The sequence below is a fragment of the Sus scrofa genome, chromosome 7, assembly GCF_054392235.1.
Source record: "Sus scrofa isolate SSC_HxYL_T2T_F1_AM1 chromosome 7, Sscrofa_HxYL_maternal_Yorkshire_Landrace_v2.0, whole genome shotgun sequence".
Lineage (NCBI taxonomy): Eukaryota > Metazoa > Chordata > Mammalia > Artiodactyla > Suidae > Sus > Sus scrofa.
In genome coordinates this window covers 99882551-99901443 of record NC_139389.1, presented here as the reverse complement: position 1 = coordinate 99901443, position 18893 = coordinate 99882551, and the positions used below count along the sequence as shown (strand labels likewise).

At 53.0% G+C, this 18893-nt stretch overlaps 1 protein-coding gene across 7 annotated transcripts in view; it reads left to right on the top strand.

Moving 5' to 3' along the window:
- Positions 1–18893, top strand: part of SPTB (spectrin beta, erythrocytic) — a 141708-nt gene that overhangs the window by 108679 nt on the left and 14136 nt on the right. For 4 of the 7 annotated variants that reach the window (XM_013978290.3, XM_084969428.1, XM_021099376.2 and 1 more), the window contains 13 exons: positions 658–921; positions 1300–1506; positions 1922–2011; positions 7257–7535; positions 8946–9076; positions 10022–10226; positions 10539–10913; positions 12528–12772; positions 13939–14077; positions 14535–14619; positions 15544–15740; positions 16042–16091; positions 16848–16926. In XM_013978290.3, the coding sequence (XP_013833744.3) occupies positions 658–921; positions 1300–1506; positions 1922–2011; positions 7257–7535; positions 8946–9076; positions 10022–10226; positions 10539–10913; positions 12528–12772; positions 13939–14077; positions 14535–14619; positions 15544–15740; positions 16042–16091; positions 16848–16926 (2346 nt within the window). Of the gene's footprint in view, positions 1–657; positions 922–1299; positions 1507–1921; positions 3124–6808; positions 6917–7256; positions 7536–8945; positions 9077–10021; positions 10227–10538; positions 10914–12527; positions 12773–13938; positions 14078–14534; positions 14620–15543; positions 15741–16041; positions 16092–16847; positions 17203–18893 lie in introns of those variants that run through there. The other 3 variants (XM_084969431.1, XM_084969430.1, XR_014810944.1) reach the window with 2 other exon arrangements.

The following is an 18893-nucleotide window of genomic DNA, read 5'->3' as shown; positions in this document are numbered from 1 at the left end:
ACCCACTGAGCAAGGCCAGGGATCAAACTCAACAGCCTCATGGATCCTAGTCAGTTTCTTTACTGCTGAGCCACAATGGGAATTCCCTTGGATGGATCTTGAATCTTTTTATTTTTAATTAAAAAAAAATTTTTTTTAGGAGTTTCTATCATGGTTCAGTGGAAACAAATCTGACTTGTATCCATGAGGGTGCAGGTTTGATCCCTGGCCTTGCTCAGCGGGTTAAGGATCCGGCATTGCCGTGAGCTGTGGTATAGATCACAGATGCGGCTAGCACATGGTGTTGCTGTGGCTGTGGTGTAGGTTGGTGGCTACTGCTCCAATTCAACCCCTAACCTGGGAACTTCCCTATGCTGCGGGTGTGGCCCTAAAAAGACCCAAAAAAAAAATTTTTTTTTAGTACTAGCTGGTTCTTGTCTGCAGCTCCCCATACCACAGTCTCCCTGGGTCATTTGGCCCAAATGTACTCTCCCTGTCCCACCTCCTTCTGCCGGTAACTCTGGGGGTGCATCATCTTCCAGCTGAACCTCACCCGAGTTCTATGTAGGTCCGTTGCCTCAGTGACCATCCCTTGGTTAGCCCTCTGCAACCACCCGAGCAGGGTTCTCCAAGTAGCTCTCCAAGGTCAGAGGGTGAGCCCTGTCCTTGGCCACACAGGAAGGAAAGCAGCTGATGGAGGAGAAGCCCCAGTTTGAGGCCCTGGTGTCCCAGAGGCTGGAAGCTTTGCACCGACTCTGGGATGAGCTCCAGGCCACCACCAAGGAGATAGGCCAGCGCCTCTCAGCTGCCAGGAGCTCCGACCTGCGCTCGCAGACCCACGCCGACCTCAACAAATGGATCAGGGCCATGGAGGACCAGCTGCGGTCAGACGACCTGGGAAAGGACCTGACCAGCGTCAACAGGATGCTGGCTAAGCTGAAGGCAAGTGCATGGGTTGTAGACTAGCATTTTGGAAGGGAGAAGGTCTTGGAAGCAAATCTGAAACCTCAAAGTGAGTACTCCTCCTGTCCTCAGCACTGGGCTGGCTTTTATCAGGTCTCCGAGTTCATAACCCAGCTCCTGAAACCCCTTGGCAGTGGGTAAGCCAGAGAGGGATGCAAGCAGGGTAATAAAGGCACACATGAGCCATATAGGACAGACACTCAGAGGAGCAACAGGGAGGTGGGGAGACCCAAGTAGACGTCTTGGGAGAGGCTGAGCTCCCAAGCCTTTGAGGATGTGTGGGATGCCGGTGATGAAGAGGACGAGGGGCTGCCCAGGTGCCAGGATTGGTGCCACCACTGTCCCCTTGTGTCCCAGCGCGTGGAGGACCAAGTGAATGTGCGGAAGGAGGAGTTGGGGGAGCTGTTTGCCCACATGCCCTCGCCGGGAGAGGAGGCTGAAGATGAAGATTTGAGCATTGAGAAGCGGTTCCTGGACCTCCTGGAGCCCTTGGGGAGGAGGAAGAAGCAGCTAGAGTCATCCAAGGCCAAGCTGCAGATCAGCCGGGACTTAGAGGATGAGACGGTGAGTGGGCCGCAGCTGCCCCTGCCCCCAGGGACTGAGCCGGCAGCTGCCATCAGGATGCTGGCCACTGCCCAGGGCAGTTCTTGGCAGCAGGCATCTGGTCATCTCACCCCCTTGCCTCAGAGGGTGGTTGCGATGATTACATGAAACACAAAAGTCAGTCAGTTCCTTTTGCATGGTAGCTCGCTCATGGATTTTGGGATCAGACAGACTTGGGCTCAAGGTGCAGCCGCGTGACCTTCCCCTCAAGTGAGCGGGAGCAAGCTACTTGGAAGCTCAGTTCAAAAGATCAAAATGCCCCCATTTTACAAAATCTTGATGGGGAGGCAGAGCTCTGTCTGGCCCATGGTGAGTGACGGGGAAATTGTGAGTGACGATCCTCAGCTACCCATCCCCCCACCTCTGGTCTCTGCAGCTCTGGGTGGAAGAGAGGCTGCCTCTGGCCCAGTCGACCGACTACGGCGCGAATCTGCAAACCGTGCAGCTGTTCATGAAAAAGAACCAGGTGAGTGCTGCCACCTGGCCAGTCCCACTTGCCCTTTCCCCACTCCAGGAGGAAGGCCCAGCCCTGGCCTGCAAAAGGCCCCCAGTAGCAGGTTACAGCTTATTGCTCCTGTCGATCCTTATAGCTGCCGGATCTCCAGTCTGTATTTGTGTTCTCATGACAGAAGGAGCAGCTTTGGTGACGGCAGAGAGATTTCTGGGAGGACCGCAAAGGGGGGCAGAGGTGCATGGGCGTAGGGGGGTCCAGGTGCTTTGGAACTGGGAGCCATTCAGATCCATCAGGACACAGGGGAGTGCAGGACCTGGAGGCCCTGGTCTGGGGTCCCAGGTGCTCTACAGCTTCTGTGTTCCTTGGCCACTCTGAGAGGAGGTGCCCAGCTCCTGGTGTCTGCCCCATCACTGCCTGGTCCCACTTCCAGGGCTAAGCTTGGCTTCTTGGGTCCCCTCAGGGTAAGGAGGCCCCTGTCCTCTGGGCACATAGGGATATCTGTGAGGCTCCAACCCCATGAGGAAGCCACTAAACTTGGACTCTGAGCCATTAGAGCAAACATCCGTTGGTGATTCTGCTGTCTTAGGCCTGGCTAGGGCCTTCTGTGGCCTGGTCAGCATCCTGGAAGTGAGCAGGTGCACTTCCCCTGTGTCAGGCTGCAGGGGAAGCCCGCCTCTGTCCAGGAGGCCAGCAGCATCAGGCCATGGTCTGGCCACAGGTTCTGCCCAGTGGGTGGCTGCATCCGTGCTCTTGAGCAGGGAGTCTCCTCCTGCCTGGTCTGCTCTTTGGCTCAGAAGTGGGGGCAGCTGCAGCCACAGTCATGATCGAGGAGAGTCTGGCAACTCATCACCAGGAAGGGCAGTGTGTCCCAGAGTGCTGGTCGGTCCTGCAGCTCCTGGGGAAGTAAGATCAAGGCAGATATACTTCCTTCCCCTCAGATATCAGCAGCCACTATCTCACAGAACCCCGCAAGTGTTCAAGGACCTGAATTAATTACGTTTACAGAGGGGTTTTTTGGTTTGTTCATTTGTGGGTTTTTGTTGTTGTTGTTGTTTTTGCTTTTTATGGCCACACTCATGGCATATGGAAGTTCCCAGGCTAGGGGTCGAATTGGTACTGTAGCTGCAAGCCTACACCACAGCCGCAGCAATGTGGGATCCAAGCCAAGTCTGCGACCTACACCACAGCTCACGGCAACGCCAGATCCCCAACCCACTGAGCAAGGCCAGAGATCGAACCCGCATCCTCATGGATACTAGTCAGATTCTGCTATGCCACAATGGGAACTCCCTCAAAGAGGTTTCTTAAAAGCTCCCTTGAACTCTCTGCTTCCAGTCAGCATGATGGAGTCACAAAGGCTCCAGTGGCCACGTGTCGGGACCTGAGTGAGAAGGTGATGGGAGGTGGGAGTTCCACCAGCACCGCCACCTCCAGTTTAAAGGGGTGGCTGGTAGGAGACAGTATCCTCAGGGCCTCTGTCTCCTCAACTAGAGCCAGCTCTAGTCCTTCCGACAGTCAGGACTTTAGCCTCAGTAGGTGTTATTGCCCAATGATTTTCTTTCCTTTTTTTTTTTTCCCATCTGTGACTTATTATTATTTTTTTGATAGTTATTTCCTCAGTGCAATTTTTTTCCACTGTACAGCATGGTGGCCCAGTTACACATACATGTACACATTCTTTTTTCTCATATTATCATGCTCTATCATAAGTGACTAGACATAGTTCCCGGTGCTACACAGCAGGATCTAATTGCTAATCCATTCCGAATGCAATAGTTTGTGTCTATTAACCCCAAGCTCCCCAACCATCCCACTCCCTCCCCCTCGGCAACCACAAGTCTATTCTCCAAGTCCATTATTTTCTTTTCTGTGGAAAGGTTCATTAGTGCTGTATATTAGATTTCAGATATAGGTGTTATATCATATGGTATTTGTCTTTCTCTTTCTGATTTACTTCACTCAGTCCGAGTCCCTAGTTCCATCCATGTTGCTGCAAATGGCATTATTTTGTTCTTTTTTATGGCTGAGAAGTATTCCATTGTGTTTATATACCACATCTTCCTAATCCAGTCACCAAGACACCAAGAAACAACCCAAATGCCCAATGATTTTCAACTCTCTTGGCTGAAGGTTGCTATTTCAGGAGAAAGGTGAGACAAATATGAATGGGGTTCACCTTAATGAGAAGGGAAGGATAATCTCGTGTGAGCGCATGGCTGCCCCAGTAAAGACTATTTTAGCCCGCCTCACTAAAGCTGAAATCCACTTTTATCATTTCTTCTGTTGCAGTGGTCATTGTGCATCAGACTCATACTGAGGGCTTGTTAAAACACAGTTGACCAGGCTCCACCCCAGATCTACTGCATCTGACTCTGGGAGCCGAGCCTGATAATATGCTTTTTTAGCAAGATCCTGGGTGATGGTGATGCTGCTGGCCTGGAACCCTACTTTGAGAACCACTGCCCTAATGGTTGTCACTGCAACTAGAACAGAACCTTGCAAGGTGCCACATGAATGGTCCTCAGTGCTGGCTGCACTTTAGAATCATGTGGCATAGCCTTTAGACATTCGAATGCCGGGGTCCACTTCAAATCAATTAATGAGGATCTCTGGGGATGAGGCCTGGGCTATGTCTGTTTTCTCCAATGATTCAGTACGCAACCAGAGTTAAGAACCACTGTCCTGCCTGAACTGGTGCCTGCCTCCCCTCGAGTCTCCTCCCTTATCTTCTTCCCCCTCCTTCACTGTATTCTCTGCCCAGCCCCTTGGACTGGCCAGGTTTGCTTCTGTCCAGGGACTTCCCGGTCACTTGTTCTCCCCTCCTGCCTGCAACACTTACCCCCCAGATCTCTGTGGGGTTGCCTCCTTCTCATCATTCATGTCTCGCTCAGGTGTCCTCTGCACAGAAAACCCTTCCTGACTTCCCCAACTAAAGTGGCAGCATCACTCCTTGGAAGACAGGCCTCATCTTATTGGTGTCTAGTCTTCCCAGCACCCGTTGTCTATGTTCATTCATTTATTTACATGCTTACCATTTCCTCTACTAGAGTGTAAGCTTTATGAGGGCAGGGGGTTTGTTTCTCTTGTTCCCGTGTTGCCCCTAGAACTGGACCTGATACATCGGAAATAACTTAATAACTTTATGTTGATAGAGTTCCCATTGTGGCTCAGTGGTGAACGAACCCGACTAGCATCCAAGAGGACACAGGTTCAATCCCTGGCCTAGCTCAGTGGGTTAAGGATCTGGCATTGCCATGGCTGTGGTGTAGGCCGGAAGCTACAGCTCTGATTGGACCCCTAGCCTGGGAACCTCCATATGCCGCGAGTGTGGCCCTAGAAAGAGAAATACCTTTTTTAGGCTACCTTGAGAGGTCATAAGATCTCAGGGAGATTAAAGCGGCAAGTGAAGGTGACACCATGGGGTGTTTGAATGCAGTGCATAGACCATGGGAAATTGTCAGAATCGAGATTCTGAGTATAAAGTGTAATGATGCATTTCAGCAAGTTAGGTGACATGTGGGTATTGCTAGTTCCATGTATTTTATTTGTTTATCTATTTACTTATTTATTTGCTTATAACGATTTTTATTGTGGTAAATATGCAGAACATAAAATTTACCATTTTAACGTTTTATGAGTGTACAGTTCAGTGGCATTTAGTACATTCACATTGTTGTAATAACCATCACTGCTATCCTTCTCTACAACTCTTTACCTTCCCAAACTCAAACTCTGTACATATTAACCAGTAAATCCCCATTCTCTTCTAATACCTGACAATCACTGTTCTACTTTGTCTCTATGAATTTTTTTACTTAATGAATTTTATTACATTTATACGTGTACAACAGTCATCACAACCAAATTTTATAGCATTTCCGTCCCAAACCCTCAGTGCATCCCCCACCCTAGTTCCATGTATTTTATTTTAGTTTAGTTTTATTTATTTATTTATTTATTTATTTATTTATTTATTTATTTATTTGTCTTTTGTCTTTTTAGGGCCGCACCCTCAGCATATGAAGGTTCCCAGGCTAGGGATCTAATAGGAGCTGTTGCTGCCAGCCTACACCACAGCCACAGCAATACAGGATCCTAGTCACATCTGCGACCTACACCACAGCTCATGGCAAAGCTGGATCCTTAACCCACTGATCGAGGCCAGGGATCCAACCCACAGCCTCATGGTTCCTAGTCTGATTCATTAACCACTGAGCCACAATGGGAATAAGTCCTAGTTTTCCGTGTATTTTAAATGCTGACAGTCAGAGCGCTGGCTGTGGGTACTGCTCTTGTCCCACCCCAGGAAGGTTTGAAGGCCATGGGAAATTGTAGAAAAGGAGGAGATGAGGGGTAGGGAGCCAAGCGCCCGCACATAAGAAGCACCCAGGCTTGGGCCTCTAGGACCCAGAAAGCGAGTGACAGGACACAGGTGTGACCTGGTAAGTCAGAAGAAAATGCCATTTTGGTGACCAAAGACTCAAACAGGAGATAATATAAAGCTCACAAACCGAAAAATAGAAATGGGGAAAAACAAAACAACGAGCAACTATCAACAATTGTTTTATATGGAGTAAAAGCTACTAAAATCAGATCTCAAAGGCCATTTAAGAATCGTTTTCCTCTCTGCCACTACACACAGCTAAGAAATCAAGCTTGGGAGTTCCCATTCTGGCTCAGCAGTTAATGAACCCAACTAGCATCATTGAGGACGTGGGTTCGATCCCTGGCCTCACTCAGTGGGTTGAGGATCTGGCATTGCCATGAGCTGTGGTGTAGGGACAGACAATTGCTGTGGCTGTGGTGTAGGCTGGCAGCTACAAGCTCCAATTAGACCCCTAGCCTGGGAACCTCCATATGCTGCGGGTGTGGCTCTAAAATGACAAAAAAAAAAAAAAAGGAAGAAGAAAAAAGAAATCAAGCTCCTCTGAAACATTGGAAAAGTAAGGCGCTATCAGGAGCACAGACTCTGGGACCCAAGAGAGCTGTGTTCCCGTCCTTCTCTGCCACTTGCGGCCCCACAGTTACTTGGCTGCTCTGTGCCGATGCCTGGGGGCTGACCTCAGAAGATCACAGGGGCATGAGAGGAGAGCAAGGTGGCATGCCCAGCACCGCACCGGGCATGTGGTCACGGTCTTTATAGCCACACCTGCTCCATTCAAGCTTCCCTGAATGGTCTGGAGCAAGAGATGCCAGGGCATGGCCCTGGGCTGCACAGTGGGAAGGCCGCCCCTGACCCCTTGCCCTCTGGCCACAGACGCTGCAGAACGAGATCCTGGGCCATGCGCCACGGGTGGAGGATGTGCTGTACAGAGGGCACCAGCTGGTAGAGGCGGCTGAGATTGACTGCCAGGACATCGAGGAGCGCCTGGGGCACCTGCAGAATTCGTGGGACACACTGCAGGAGGCGGCGGCCGGGCGGCTGCAGCGCCTGTGGGACGCCAGTGAGGCACAGCAGTACTACCTGGACGCCGGCGAGGCCGAGGCCTGGATCAGCGAGCAGGAGCTCTACGTCATCTCTGATGAGATGCCCCAGGTCAGCTTGGGCATGGTGCCAGGCTGGATGCCTGGACCACCTGAGAGAAAGAGCTGTGGGTGGACAGTCAGGGCTGGGGGCGGGGGGGACCTGGAAGGCCAAGTGTGTGAGGGGTGAGCGCAGGGACGGGTGGTGTGCGAGGAGCCCTCCTTCTCAGGTTGTCGCTCCTCTTGAGAACATGCAGATCACAAGCTGTGTATGCCCTGTTTGCCAGCTTAAGTTTGCCCTAACTGAGCCTTCTTTACCGTTTTTGTGCCATGGATTCTGTGCAGATGAATCTCTGTGGGAGGGGGTGAGAGGTGAGGTGAGGGCATCTCTAAAAGCTGGGCTGATGCAGGAAGTTTTCATGGGGACAGAGGTTAGACCTGGGCCTAGAAGTGGATGTCACGTAAGAATCAGGGTACTTTGTGAATACAGACATAGACGTACTTGGCACAGAGTAGATTCATGCAAAACTTTTTTTTTTTTGTCTTTTCTAGGGCCACTCCCGCGGCATATGGAGGTTCCTAGGCTAGGGGTTCAGTTGGAGCTGTAGCGGCTGGCCTACGCCACAACCACAACAACGCGGGATCCGAGCCACGTCTACAACCTATACCACAGCTCACGGCAGCACCAGATCCTTAACCCACTGAGCAAGGCCAGGGATAGAACCTGCAACCTCATGGTTCCTAGTCAGATTCGTTAACCACTGTGCCGTGATGGGAACTCCTCAAGCAAAACTTTTAATGAAAATGTGTTACGTGCCATGCATTCATCAATTACCACTCCCTGCTAACGTTTGCATTCAGTAATGGCTGATACAAACAATGGCTTAACTCAGACAAGTAACTCTATTCTGGGATTTGTAGTGAGTGTCTTTCATGACATTCAAATTCAGCCTCTTAGTCTGTAAGTAAAGGAAACCCTTCTAGATACACAGTCTTAAACCCCATCCCCGGAAAATCAGGTTAGTAGAATGTTCTAAGAGTTAGTAAGTTCTGTGTGGGCAAGGATTCTGTCTTATTTGTTTTCACTTATCCTAATGCCTAGCATATATTCAGAATTCAATTAGTGAGGGACAAATGCTGAAATCTACTGCCCTGAAATTGTCAATACATAAGGGGAATATATATATAAGCAGCTTCAAAGCTCTGGTATGCTCATCATTCACTCATCCAACAAAAACGGGTCAGCCAGTGTTCTAGTACAAAAGACACAAATGTGAATAAAGTAGACAAAATCCTAAAAAAAAAAAAAAAAAAGAACCGGGGTCTTTGAGAGGAAGGTAGATGGGGTGTTGCCGGGACACGGGAGTAGCAGAAAGGGACTGTGGGTTTCTCCTGTGGGTGTCCTGTGAGCCTGGCTCCTCCAGGAGCTGGGCTGTAACCTGAGCCAGGTGAGCTAGTGCCCTGACAGTCCACTGCCTCCTAGGATGAAGAGGGCGCCATCGTGATGCTGAAACGGCACTTGCGGCAGCAGCGCATGGTGGAGGAGTACGAGAGGAACATCAAGCAGCTGGCCGGCCGGGCCCAGAGCCTCCTGGCTGCAGGCCACCCTGAGGGGTGCGTGTGCCTCCTGGGGTGACTTGGTCAGGTCCTGGGCCTCAGGACAGGGGCCCTGCCAACCTGGGTCCCTTCAGGTCCAAGGGAGAAAACAGGAACAGTTTTCTCCAAAACTATGTCCTTGAGAAAGTTTCTGGACTGCTGAGTGGCCCAATTCCCTTTTATGCTGTGGTTTTTGTGTCTCTTCAATCAGCCTGAGGCCTGATGTGCAAAAATGTAAGGAGGTGGAATAGCAAAAGTACCCTCTTGGTGATTGGAGAGCTCTAGTCTTTTGAAGAGTTAGTCTTTAGTGTCTCTTAGCATAGTCTTAACTTTGCTTTGCTTTGGGGGGTCCAGAAGGTATCTAAGGATCGCACATTGTCTCAGCAAAAAATTATGTAGAAGTGAAGGTAGAAAACCTATAAGGAAATCACCTAAACTATTCAGTTGTGTGGGTTCTGTGTAAACGGGAGCCCACTGGGCCAGACGCTTCAGGCTGCCCCCAGTCATGACCTTGTTCTCAGTTGCCTTTAGAATATCCATAGCTAGGCATCCTCAGCAGCCACCCCAGCATATCCCAAGGAGCCCCAAGAATTGGACCCTGGTCTTACATAGCCCTCAGGGATATGGTGGAGCTCAGGCAGCCTGGCCCTCAGCATCCTTGGAAGCATAGTGGAGGGGTCCTCCATTTGCACTGCTGTCTCTGAGCTTCCCCGAGTCAGGGGAAGGAGTGAGAGGCACCGGCTCTGGGGTACACATTCCATCATCCCCTGAAGCATCGTGGTCCAAGGGATGGTTCTTTCTCTTCCCAGCTCTTCCCTGTGACACATCTCTGCCATTTCTCTGAAGCTGCACTTCCCTACCTGTCCCTGGCACGGGGCTGGCAGGGAGGAGGCTGGCTCCTCCAAGCTTGCTGCCCTGGGCTGTCTGTTGCTGTCTATGAAAGCTTCTTATTCTGAATTCCAGGGAACAGATCATCAGACTTCAGGGACAAGTGGACAAGCATTATGCAGGGCTGAAGGACATGGCAGAGGATCGGAAGCGGAAGCTGGAGAACAAGTACCGCCAATTCCAGATGGAGAGGGAGGCAGATGACCTGGAGCAGTGGATCTTGGAGAAGGACCTGGTGGCCTCCTCCCCAGAAATGGGGCAAGACTTTGACCATGTGACTGTGAGTACCCATGGCCACCACTTATTTTGTCTTCCTCTAATGCAGTAGACAGGGAAACTGTCATTCCAGACACACACACGGACGCACGCATGCACGCACGCACGCACCCTGCCAGCGGCAAAGTGCCAAAGAGATGCAGGTAGCCCCTTGGGAGTTCAGGTACCCCCTTGAGAGCTCAGGCACCCCGGGGAAAGTGTGAGAGCCCAGGTCCTGGCAGGTTTGGCCTGGGAGAGTCAGCAGCTAGTGTGATGCCACCACTATAGCCCTGAGCCTCGATGACTGATAATCGTGTTTCTGTCTACCTCTGTCCAGCTACTCCGGGACAAGTTCCGGGACTTTGCCCGGGAGACAGGGGCGATTGGGCAGGAACGGGTGGACAATATGAATGCCCTCATTGAGCACCTCATCGACGCGGGCCATGAAGAGGCAGCCAGCATCGCCGAGCGGAAGGATGGGCTGAATGAGATGTGGGCGGACGTGCTGGAGCTCATTGACACACGCATGCAGCTGCTGGCCGCCTCCTACGACCGGCACCGCTACTTCTACACTGGCAATGAGATCCTGGGCCTCATCGATGAGAAGCACCGCGAGCTGCCAGAGGACGTGGGGCTGGACGCCAGCACCGCTGAGTCCTTCCATCGTGTGCACACAGCCTTTGAACGGGAGCTCCACCAGCTAGGCGTGCAGGTGCCTCCTATCCCTGGCTGTCCCCCCACATCTTCCCTGTGACCAGCTTCCCTGGGGCCCTGTGGTGTCAGGTCCTCTCCTGGCTTCTAGAGGAGAAACTTCTGGAACAGGCACCTCCTTAGAGAGGCAACAACTCCAGGCAGAAAGGCAGGGAGCAGAGGTTTTTAGATATTCTTCAGCTTCAGAACTAGTCCGTCCATCCTTTCTTTCATTCATTTTTATTTTTCTGCTTTTTGTGACATATGGAGGTTCCCAGGCCAGGGGTCCAATCAGAGCTACAGCTGCCAGCCTTCACCATAGCCACACAATGCCAGATCCAAGACATGTCTGCGACCTACACCACAGCTCATGGCAATCCTTAACCTACTCAGTGGGATCCTTAACCCACTGAGTGAGGCCAGGGATTGAACCCACAACCTCATGGTTCCTAGTGGGATTCATTTCCATTGCACCACAACGGGAACTCCCAGAACTAGTTCTTTAAACAACCCTTCCTGAAGTCCAATGGAAAATTGTCTTAAAGTGCAATTTCTCTGATTGTCGAAGTAATACTGTATCTTTAGCACATATACATGTAGCACTTTTCTAGCACCAAGTATTGCTCATGTAGACACCCTCTCAGGAAAGGAATAATATCATCTGCCTTTTCTAGATGAGGAAAGCAAGGCACAGAAGAGTAACTGACTTGTCTAAGAACATGCATCTAAGCACTGGAGCCAGGATTCAGATCCTGGCAGTCTGGCTACAGACTCCGTGCCCTCAGCCACCAGGCTGTTCAGCCTTTCCACATGGGAGCTGGAGGGGCCCCAAGATCTGCCTAGACTCCCTCTATCCATCGAGGTACCTCCACAGGCCCATAGGGTTCCAGAGTTCAGCATGATAGAAAGGGTGAGGGGGTCAGCTGCTGGAGGCTCACCTGGCTTCCGGTGGAGCAGGGCTGTGTAGTCCTGCTCTGGCCCAGTGGGGTTTAGGGGAAGAGCAGCAGTGTAGGTTGGGCCCCTGGTTCACCAAGAAGGAGACCACCTAGGGCTCTGTCCTCCAGAGATGCCTTGGGGTACAAGACCCCTAAGGCAGGTACACCCTCACTGAGGTCCCAAGAATGAGGCTTCACTACCCCTGAGCCAGCCTCAGACGGGGTTGGGGGTGGCAGCATGCAGAGTGGTCACAAACAGGAGTCAGGCGCACGCCCCTAATCACAGCTGCACCCTCTCCAAGCGTGAGTGACCTGGGGCCAGTCACTGTGTCTGTGCCTATTTCCTCATCTTGAAAACAGAGATAATAATAGTATCTCTTTTATGGGGTTGTTGCAAAGATGAAGAGAATAATAAAAAATGTTTAGGATAGTGCCTCCTTATCTACATCATACATCAAAGGGCACAGAGCCCCTCACTCCCAAATCCTTATCAGAACCCAAGTGATGCTTTGGATCAGCAGAGGTACCGAAGCTAGAAGCCTTCTCTCCAGCACCCAGTGGGTGGCACCTAAAGATCTGCCTTCCAGCAGTGTCCTGGAGAGGGAGGCCCAAGGGGTGGGGGAGGGGGCAGACAACCTTGCCCATCCAAGGCCCAAGACGTATCTGCCTGAAAAACAAAGTCCGGTTTTGCCCCGTCACAGGTACAGCAATTCCAGGATGTGGCCACCCGCTTGCAGGCAGCGTACGCTGGAGAGGAGGCAGACAGCATCCAGAACAAGGAGCAGGAGGTGTCTGCTGCGTGGCAGGCGTTGCTTGATGCTTGTGCCGGGCGCCGCACACAGCTGGTGGACACGGCAGACAAATTCCGCTTCTTCAGCATGGTCCGAGACCTCCTCTCCTGGATGGAGACCATCATCCGGCAGATCGAGACCCAGGAGAGGCCCAGGTGAGGGGGTGTCCTCAAGGCAGCCCCACTGTGGGCCATTTTGTCTCAGAGGCTGGCAGACCAGGGCGCTGCAGTACGGAGCCTCCCTGGAGGGATAGTCCTGGACCATGGGTGCTCAGGAACCCCCAGGGGCACTCGAGGCTGGGTCCAGACAGGACCCGAGTGGCTCAGCTGCCACTGGGAGGACCTACCATCCCAGAGTAAAGGAAGTCCTGAGTGTGGCCAGAAAGACACCTGTCATTCAGATTCTGCAGTAGGGGCAGTGGCCATGGCTGTCAGTGAAAACAAGCTGTTCACACATCCACAGCTGGTCAGGTCCAGAAGTGGTCACTCTTCCCCCATCGTGGGCACATGGAAGCCACTTCCCTAAAACTCAGGAAGGAGCTCTTTGAGCAGGAGGCGGGGTGAGGGCGTAGGAGCGGGCACATGGCGGGTGGCTCTTTACACACTTTGTGTCATGTTAGCAATTATTGCTGGCCCGTCTCTGTCTCCCACCCCTGCCTCTACGGTGCCAGTCCTGGGGGTCAAGCTCTTATATTTAACATCTTAATTGAGCTGTAATTCACATGCCATCGATTTCAGCCTCTTCAAAGTGTACCATTCAGTGGGTTTCTTCATAGTCATAGTTGTACAACCCCCACCACCATCTAAGTTTAAAAGATTTTCATCATCCCTCAAAGAAACCTTGTACGCTTCACAGTCATCACCCCCAACGCCCCTCTCTTCTTAGCCCCTGGCAACCACTAATCCATTATCTGTCTCTAAATTTGCCTGTCGTCAGTTTTTCACATGAGTAGAATCATACATAGCGTATGTGGTCCTTTGCAACTGGCTTCTTTCACTCAGCATACTCTTTCCAAGGTTGTAGCATGGATCAGTACTTCTTTTTATTGCCCAGTTTAACTTTCCCAGGCGGCTTTTGGGGTCCCTGCACCCCCTGCCCATGTCCTGACCGCTGACAAGGGAGGACACTAGGGCATCAGTGTTCCTGCTGAGGCCAGGTTGGCAGAGGACTTCCTGGCTATCCAGAGAGAGAGGAGGGACTGGGGTCAGACTCCCAGGCAGGTGGGGGCACCCCTCTGGTTGGGACTTGGTGTCAGATGGCCCAGAGTCACCCCCACCTTCCTTTTTCCCCCAAACTCCCACCCTGCCCCCATCCCCCACAGGGATGTTTCCTCAGTGGAACTGCTCATGAAGTATCACCAGGGCATCTGGGCGGAGATGGACACGCGGAGCAAGAACTTCAGCGCCTGCCTGGAGCTCGGCGAGTCCCTGCTGCAGCGGCAGCACCAGGCTTCAGACGAGGTAGGAGGGACAGCAGGACAGGGACGAGGCTTCTCCTCTCCTCGCCTCCACTGCCGGCGGGTCCCAAAGCTTCCTGGGAGGGAACCTGAGGCTCTGAGGAGGCTCATCTTTCTTTCACCCAGGGAGCATCGGGGCTGTGTACAGGTCCAGGGATTACAGCGCCACCACCCTGTTTGAGGAGCTGGCTGCTCTGTAGGGAGAGCAGGCTTATAACCCACCCCCACATGTGTGCACGCCTTGGTGTTGGTGACAGCCAGTTCCTGTGTGAGACAAATGTTAAGCTCAGAGAGGTTAAGTGACTTACCCCAGGCTGCACAGCTGGCAAGTGGCAGAGCTAAAACTCGAAGTCAGATCTGGGTGACCAAGCCCAGCAGCCTTTTCAGGGCCCTTCCGGGCACCACCTCAGATGGGGGGAAGGGTTACCAGAGCCTGAGCCATCTTCCCTTCCTCCTCACAGATCAGGGAGAAACTGCAGCAGGTGGTGTCCAAGAAGAAGGAGATCGATGAGAAGTGGAAGGCCCGCTCTGATCGGCTCAGCATGTGTGAGTGCAGCCTGGGCACCAGGGAACCTGGGGGCGGGGGGATGGCACCACGTGGTGGATTTTCCCTGCCAGCCGCTGGGAGAGAGCCCCCCACAGCACAAAGCTCTGGGGCCAAGGGCCTTGGGGGTCCACAGAAAGACCCAGCTTGAAGCCCACCTCTGACCATCCAGGACCAGCTCACTGTCCACCCCGCTACCCCCTGCCTCCTGCTGGGCTGCTGTCCCTGCAGGGTCAGGGTAAGGCTCTAGTGCACCCCAGATGTTTCATCTGAGCCACGGGGGGCATAGATGGAGCTCTGCCTTCCACAGCTGGAATGTCCCATGGCAGCTTGTGCACAGCTGTGTGAGACAGCCAGGGGCTGGAAAGGGAACGTTCAGAGCGGAAAACTGTTCCTGAAAGGGAAACGTGGAAACCACATTTTGTTTTCAAAGTAGAGTTTGTTCTAATCAATGCGTTTTAAAAATATCACTATTGAGGAGTTGCCGTTGTGGCTCAGTAGGTTGAGAAGCCGGCTAGTATCCATGAGGCTGCAGGTGCAATCCCTGGCCTTGCTCGGTGGATTCTGGCATTTGCCACAAGCTGTGGGGTAGGTCACAGATGTGGCTCGGATCCCGTGTTGCTGTGGCTGTGGGGTAGGCCGGCAGCTGCAGGTCTGATTCAACCCCTAGCCTGGGAACTTCCATATACCATGGGTGCAGCCCTAAAAAAAGACAAAAAAAAAAAAATCGCTATTGATGGAGATGCTGTAGGGGCCCAGCCATGGGGATGGATGGAGTGGCCTCAGGCAGCAGGTCACCACACAGTTCAGGGACACCTGGCAGCTCAGACTCACCACCAGCTCCGTGTCTGTGAGTGACCCCAGGGTCCTGGCAGGAGCAGTCCGCTGGGTGCTAATGGGCTCCCGGACCTTGTTCTCTGTGCCAGTGCTGGAAGTGTGCCAGTTCTCTCGGGATGCCTCTGTGGCCGAAGCATGGCTGATCGCCCAGGAGCCCTACCTGTCCAGCCGGGACTTTGGACACACAGTGGACAGTGTGGAAAAGCTCATCAAGAGGCACGAGGCTTTCGAGAAGTCCACGGCCAGCTGGGAACCGCGCTTTGCTGCCCTGGAGAAGCCCACCACGGTGAGCTGGGAGGCTCGGGGCAGGGGGCAGCCAGGCCTGGGCGTTTCTCAGGCCAGCAACTCTTAGGCAGTTACTGGGCACCTGCAGACAGTGGAGAAGGCCAAGCAAGGCGGGCGAGTGGGGGTGGAAATTGGAGTGGGAGACAGTGCTGACTTTTGAACACAAGAGACCAAAGGGGATAATTCCAAAAGGAGCAAACAAGAGGTGTGGTGGGTACAGGGAGCCTCTTTCAAGGAAGGTTGTCTGAGGGCAGGTTCCCCTCTGGGGCTGCTCTGACCCTCTGGCCTTTCCACCCCTTTAGCTTGAGCTCAAAGAACGCCAGACCCCAGAGAGACCCAAGGAGGATGCTGGGTAAGTGAGGGGAGGCCACGGCTGGAGCCTGCTGCTGAGGGCGGTGAAGGAGGGAGGGAGCTTTTAATCAGAAACAGGCCCCCTGATGTTTCAACAGTCCACGTGTGACCTCTCACCCCTCGGCCACTAGTTGGAGAAAGCCAGAGTGTCTGGAGCTTACAGGCAAAGAAGAGCTTACGTTTTCCCCAAATGATGGGTGGCCTGAAGGCCTGTGGGTGGAGGGAGGGGAGGGGCTGCTGCAGCGTAGCCCCACACTTGGGAACTGGCCGGAACATGCCCCAGAGGCTGGCCCCATGGAACCATGTCCACTTCTGAAGCATCCGCTTTCACTTTGCAGGTTGAGCAGCTCCTTGCTAAGTGTCTGCCAGGCTGCAGACTTGGCTTGTGTTCCCTGGGGAGGAGGTGGGAAGCCAGGCCTCAGAGATGGGCTCTAGTCTCCGAAGGGGGCTCCTTTCTAAAGCAGGACCATGAGAAGTTCCCGTCATGGCTCAGTGGTAACACACCTGGCTGGTATCCATGAGGATGCAGGTTCAATCCCTGGCCTTGCTCAGTGGGTTAAGGATCCAGCGTTGCCTTGAGCTGTGGTATAGTTTGCAGGCAAGGCTCAGATCTCATGTTGCTGTGGCTGTGGGGTAGGCCAGCAGCTATAGCTCTGGTTTGACCCCTAGCCTGGGAACTTCCATATGCCTCAGGCTCAGCCCTAAAAAAAAAAAATGAAAAACATAAGTAAATACAACAGGACCCTGTCTTCTGTAGGCCTCAAGAGGAGGAAGGCGAGACAGCAGGGGAGGCTCCCCGAGGTCCCCACCGAGCAGCCACCGAGAGAACGTCCCCGGTCAGTTCCCTGTCCCATTTGTCTAGTTCCTGGGAGTCGTTGCTGCCAGAGCCCGCTCATCCCTACTAGGCTCCGCAGGGCAGAAGGCCAGGACGGGCACGTGCCGCCCCCGCCCCTGAGGCCCCTTCAGCCAGTCTTCCTTTTTACCGAGCTTTTCTTCATTCCTGGAATAATTGCCCTCGTCCCTTCAACCCAGAAGAAACTGACACGCCAGCCTACTGACATGACTCTCTTAGTTTGGTTTTATCTGGTCTAATAAATTTTATTGTATAAAAATACATCACCCTCTACATCGGGGGGCACAGTTTATAGGGGGCTGATCCCATTTTGTATACTGTCCTTTGGCCCGTTTTCCCTCTAATGTCATCCTTAACTCAGTAGCCTTCACACACAGACACACACACAGACACATATGCACGCATGCACCCATGCATGCATGCACGTGCACACACACACACACACACACACACACACTCATACACTCACAAATGGACCGTTTGGTCTTGTCTGCCCCAGCGTGGCATTTCGGGCAATGAAGCTGGTACCCCCACCCTCTGGCAGCTTCCTCCCCCTAAGCAGAGACCCCTCCCCTTGGTACCTTCCTGGCCTGATGCCTGTGGGGCTGTGAGTTGGAGATGGAGCTGGTTCTGGGGCAAGAACAGTCTTGAGGGAGCCCTTCGGGAGTGAGGAAGAAAGGGCTTCTGGGTTACATGCCTCCAGCCTGGAGAAAAGGAGGATGTTGGGGGTATGGGGGGAGGGACCCAAACACTCCTGTTGCCAGAGGCCTGGTGGATGGCTTCAGGACCTTGCCTGGAATAGATCTTTTAGCTAAAAGGATCCAGGAGGTCTATGCAGGAAGTCTGGGAGGCTGTGACCCAGGTTTTGGGGAAGTGTCCAGGGAGCAGCTGACTGAGAAGAAAGCAAGAATCCAGCATGTGCCTTGCACGGCTTTGCCACTGCAGGTAGACCACCTGTCCAGGTGCCCAGGTGAGTTTGCCCGAACCTTTAGGAGTTCTTGCTGGAAATTTCCACTACACCCACAACCCCAGAAAAATGCACAACACCGAGCACTTCCTGGGCAGAATCCCTGTCAGATTTAGCTTTCAGCCCTTCCCACACTTCTGAGACACACACACACACAAACACACACACACACTCTCTCAACACTCACACTCTGAGCTCCCTCTGCCACCTCCAGCTGGGCCAGAGGCCTCCCTTTCTGAGCTGCACCAGCTCTTCATATCCAGCAGAGGGCACCTAGGCTCCCACCAAAGGGTCTCTCCCAGGAGTTCCCTCTGAAGTGCCCATCGTCCCACTGGGGGTCTCTGGTGGACTTCGTCCAGGTCCCCTTTTCTCAGAGACAGCCCTCACTGAAAGGAGAGAACTCTGGGGCCTGGCACGGCCTGTGGACACGTGGGCTGGTCTCTGCCACCTGCGCTTGGGCTGTGCGTCTCTGTGTGTCTGCGTGCAGTGGTGTCCCAGGTGACGGCCTGAGCCATCCCTTCATCATTTGTGTCGTGTCCGTCTGTGCAAATGTAATTATGTGTGCATCAGAGCCACCTCCATCCAGTACCTGAATATCGCTGGATTTGGGGGGAATAAAACCTGCTTGGACCTGAGTGTCCCTCTGGAAAGAGGGAGTGAACCCACATTCGAGACCCTTCCCAGAGAGCCAGCCATCCTGCCAGATGGGGAAACCAGCCTGTGCCCAGTACCAGGAGGAAACCAGATGGCGAATCAAATGAACAGCGGGCCCAAGACCTCATGGAAACAGATTTCCTGCCGCTTCCTCCTTTCTGAGCGCTTTGTTGAGTTTTCATGAGGATCCACGGAACTCCGACGCAGGGCCAGACACCCAATTGGTCTCTGATATGAGAAGAGAGGAGAATGGGTCCCGTGCAGGTTGGGAAACCTTTGCAGAAACCACAGGCCTCCCCCAGGAAGGCGGGCTGTCTGCTGAGCCTTCC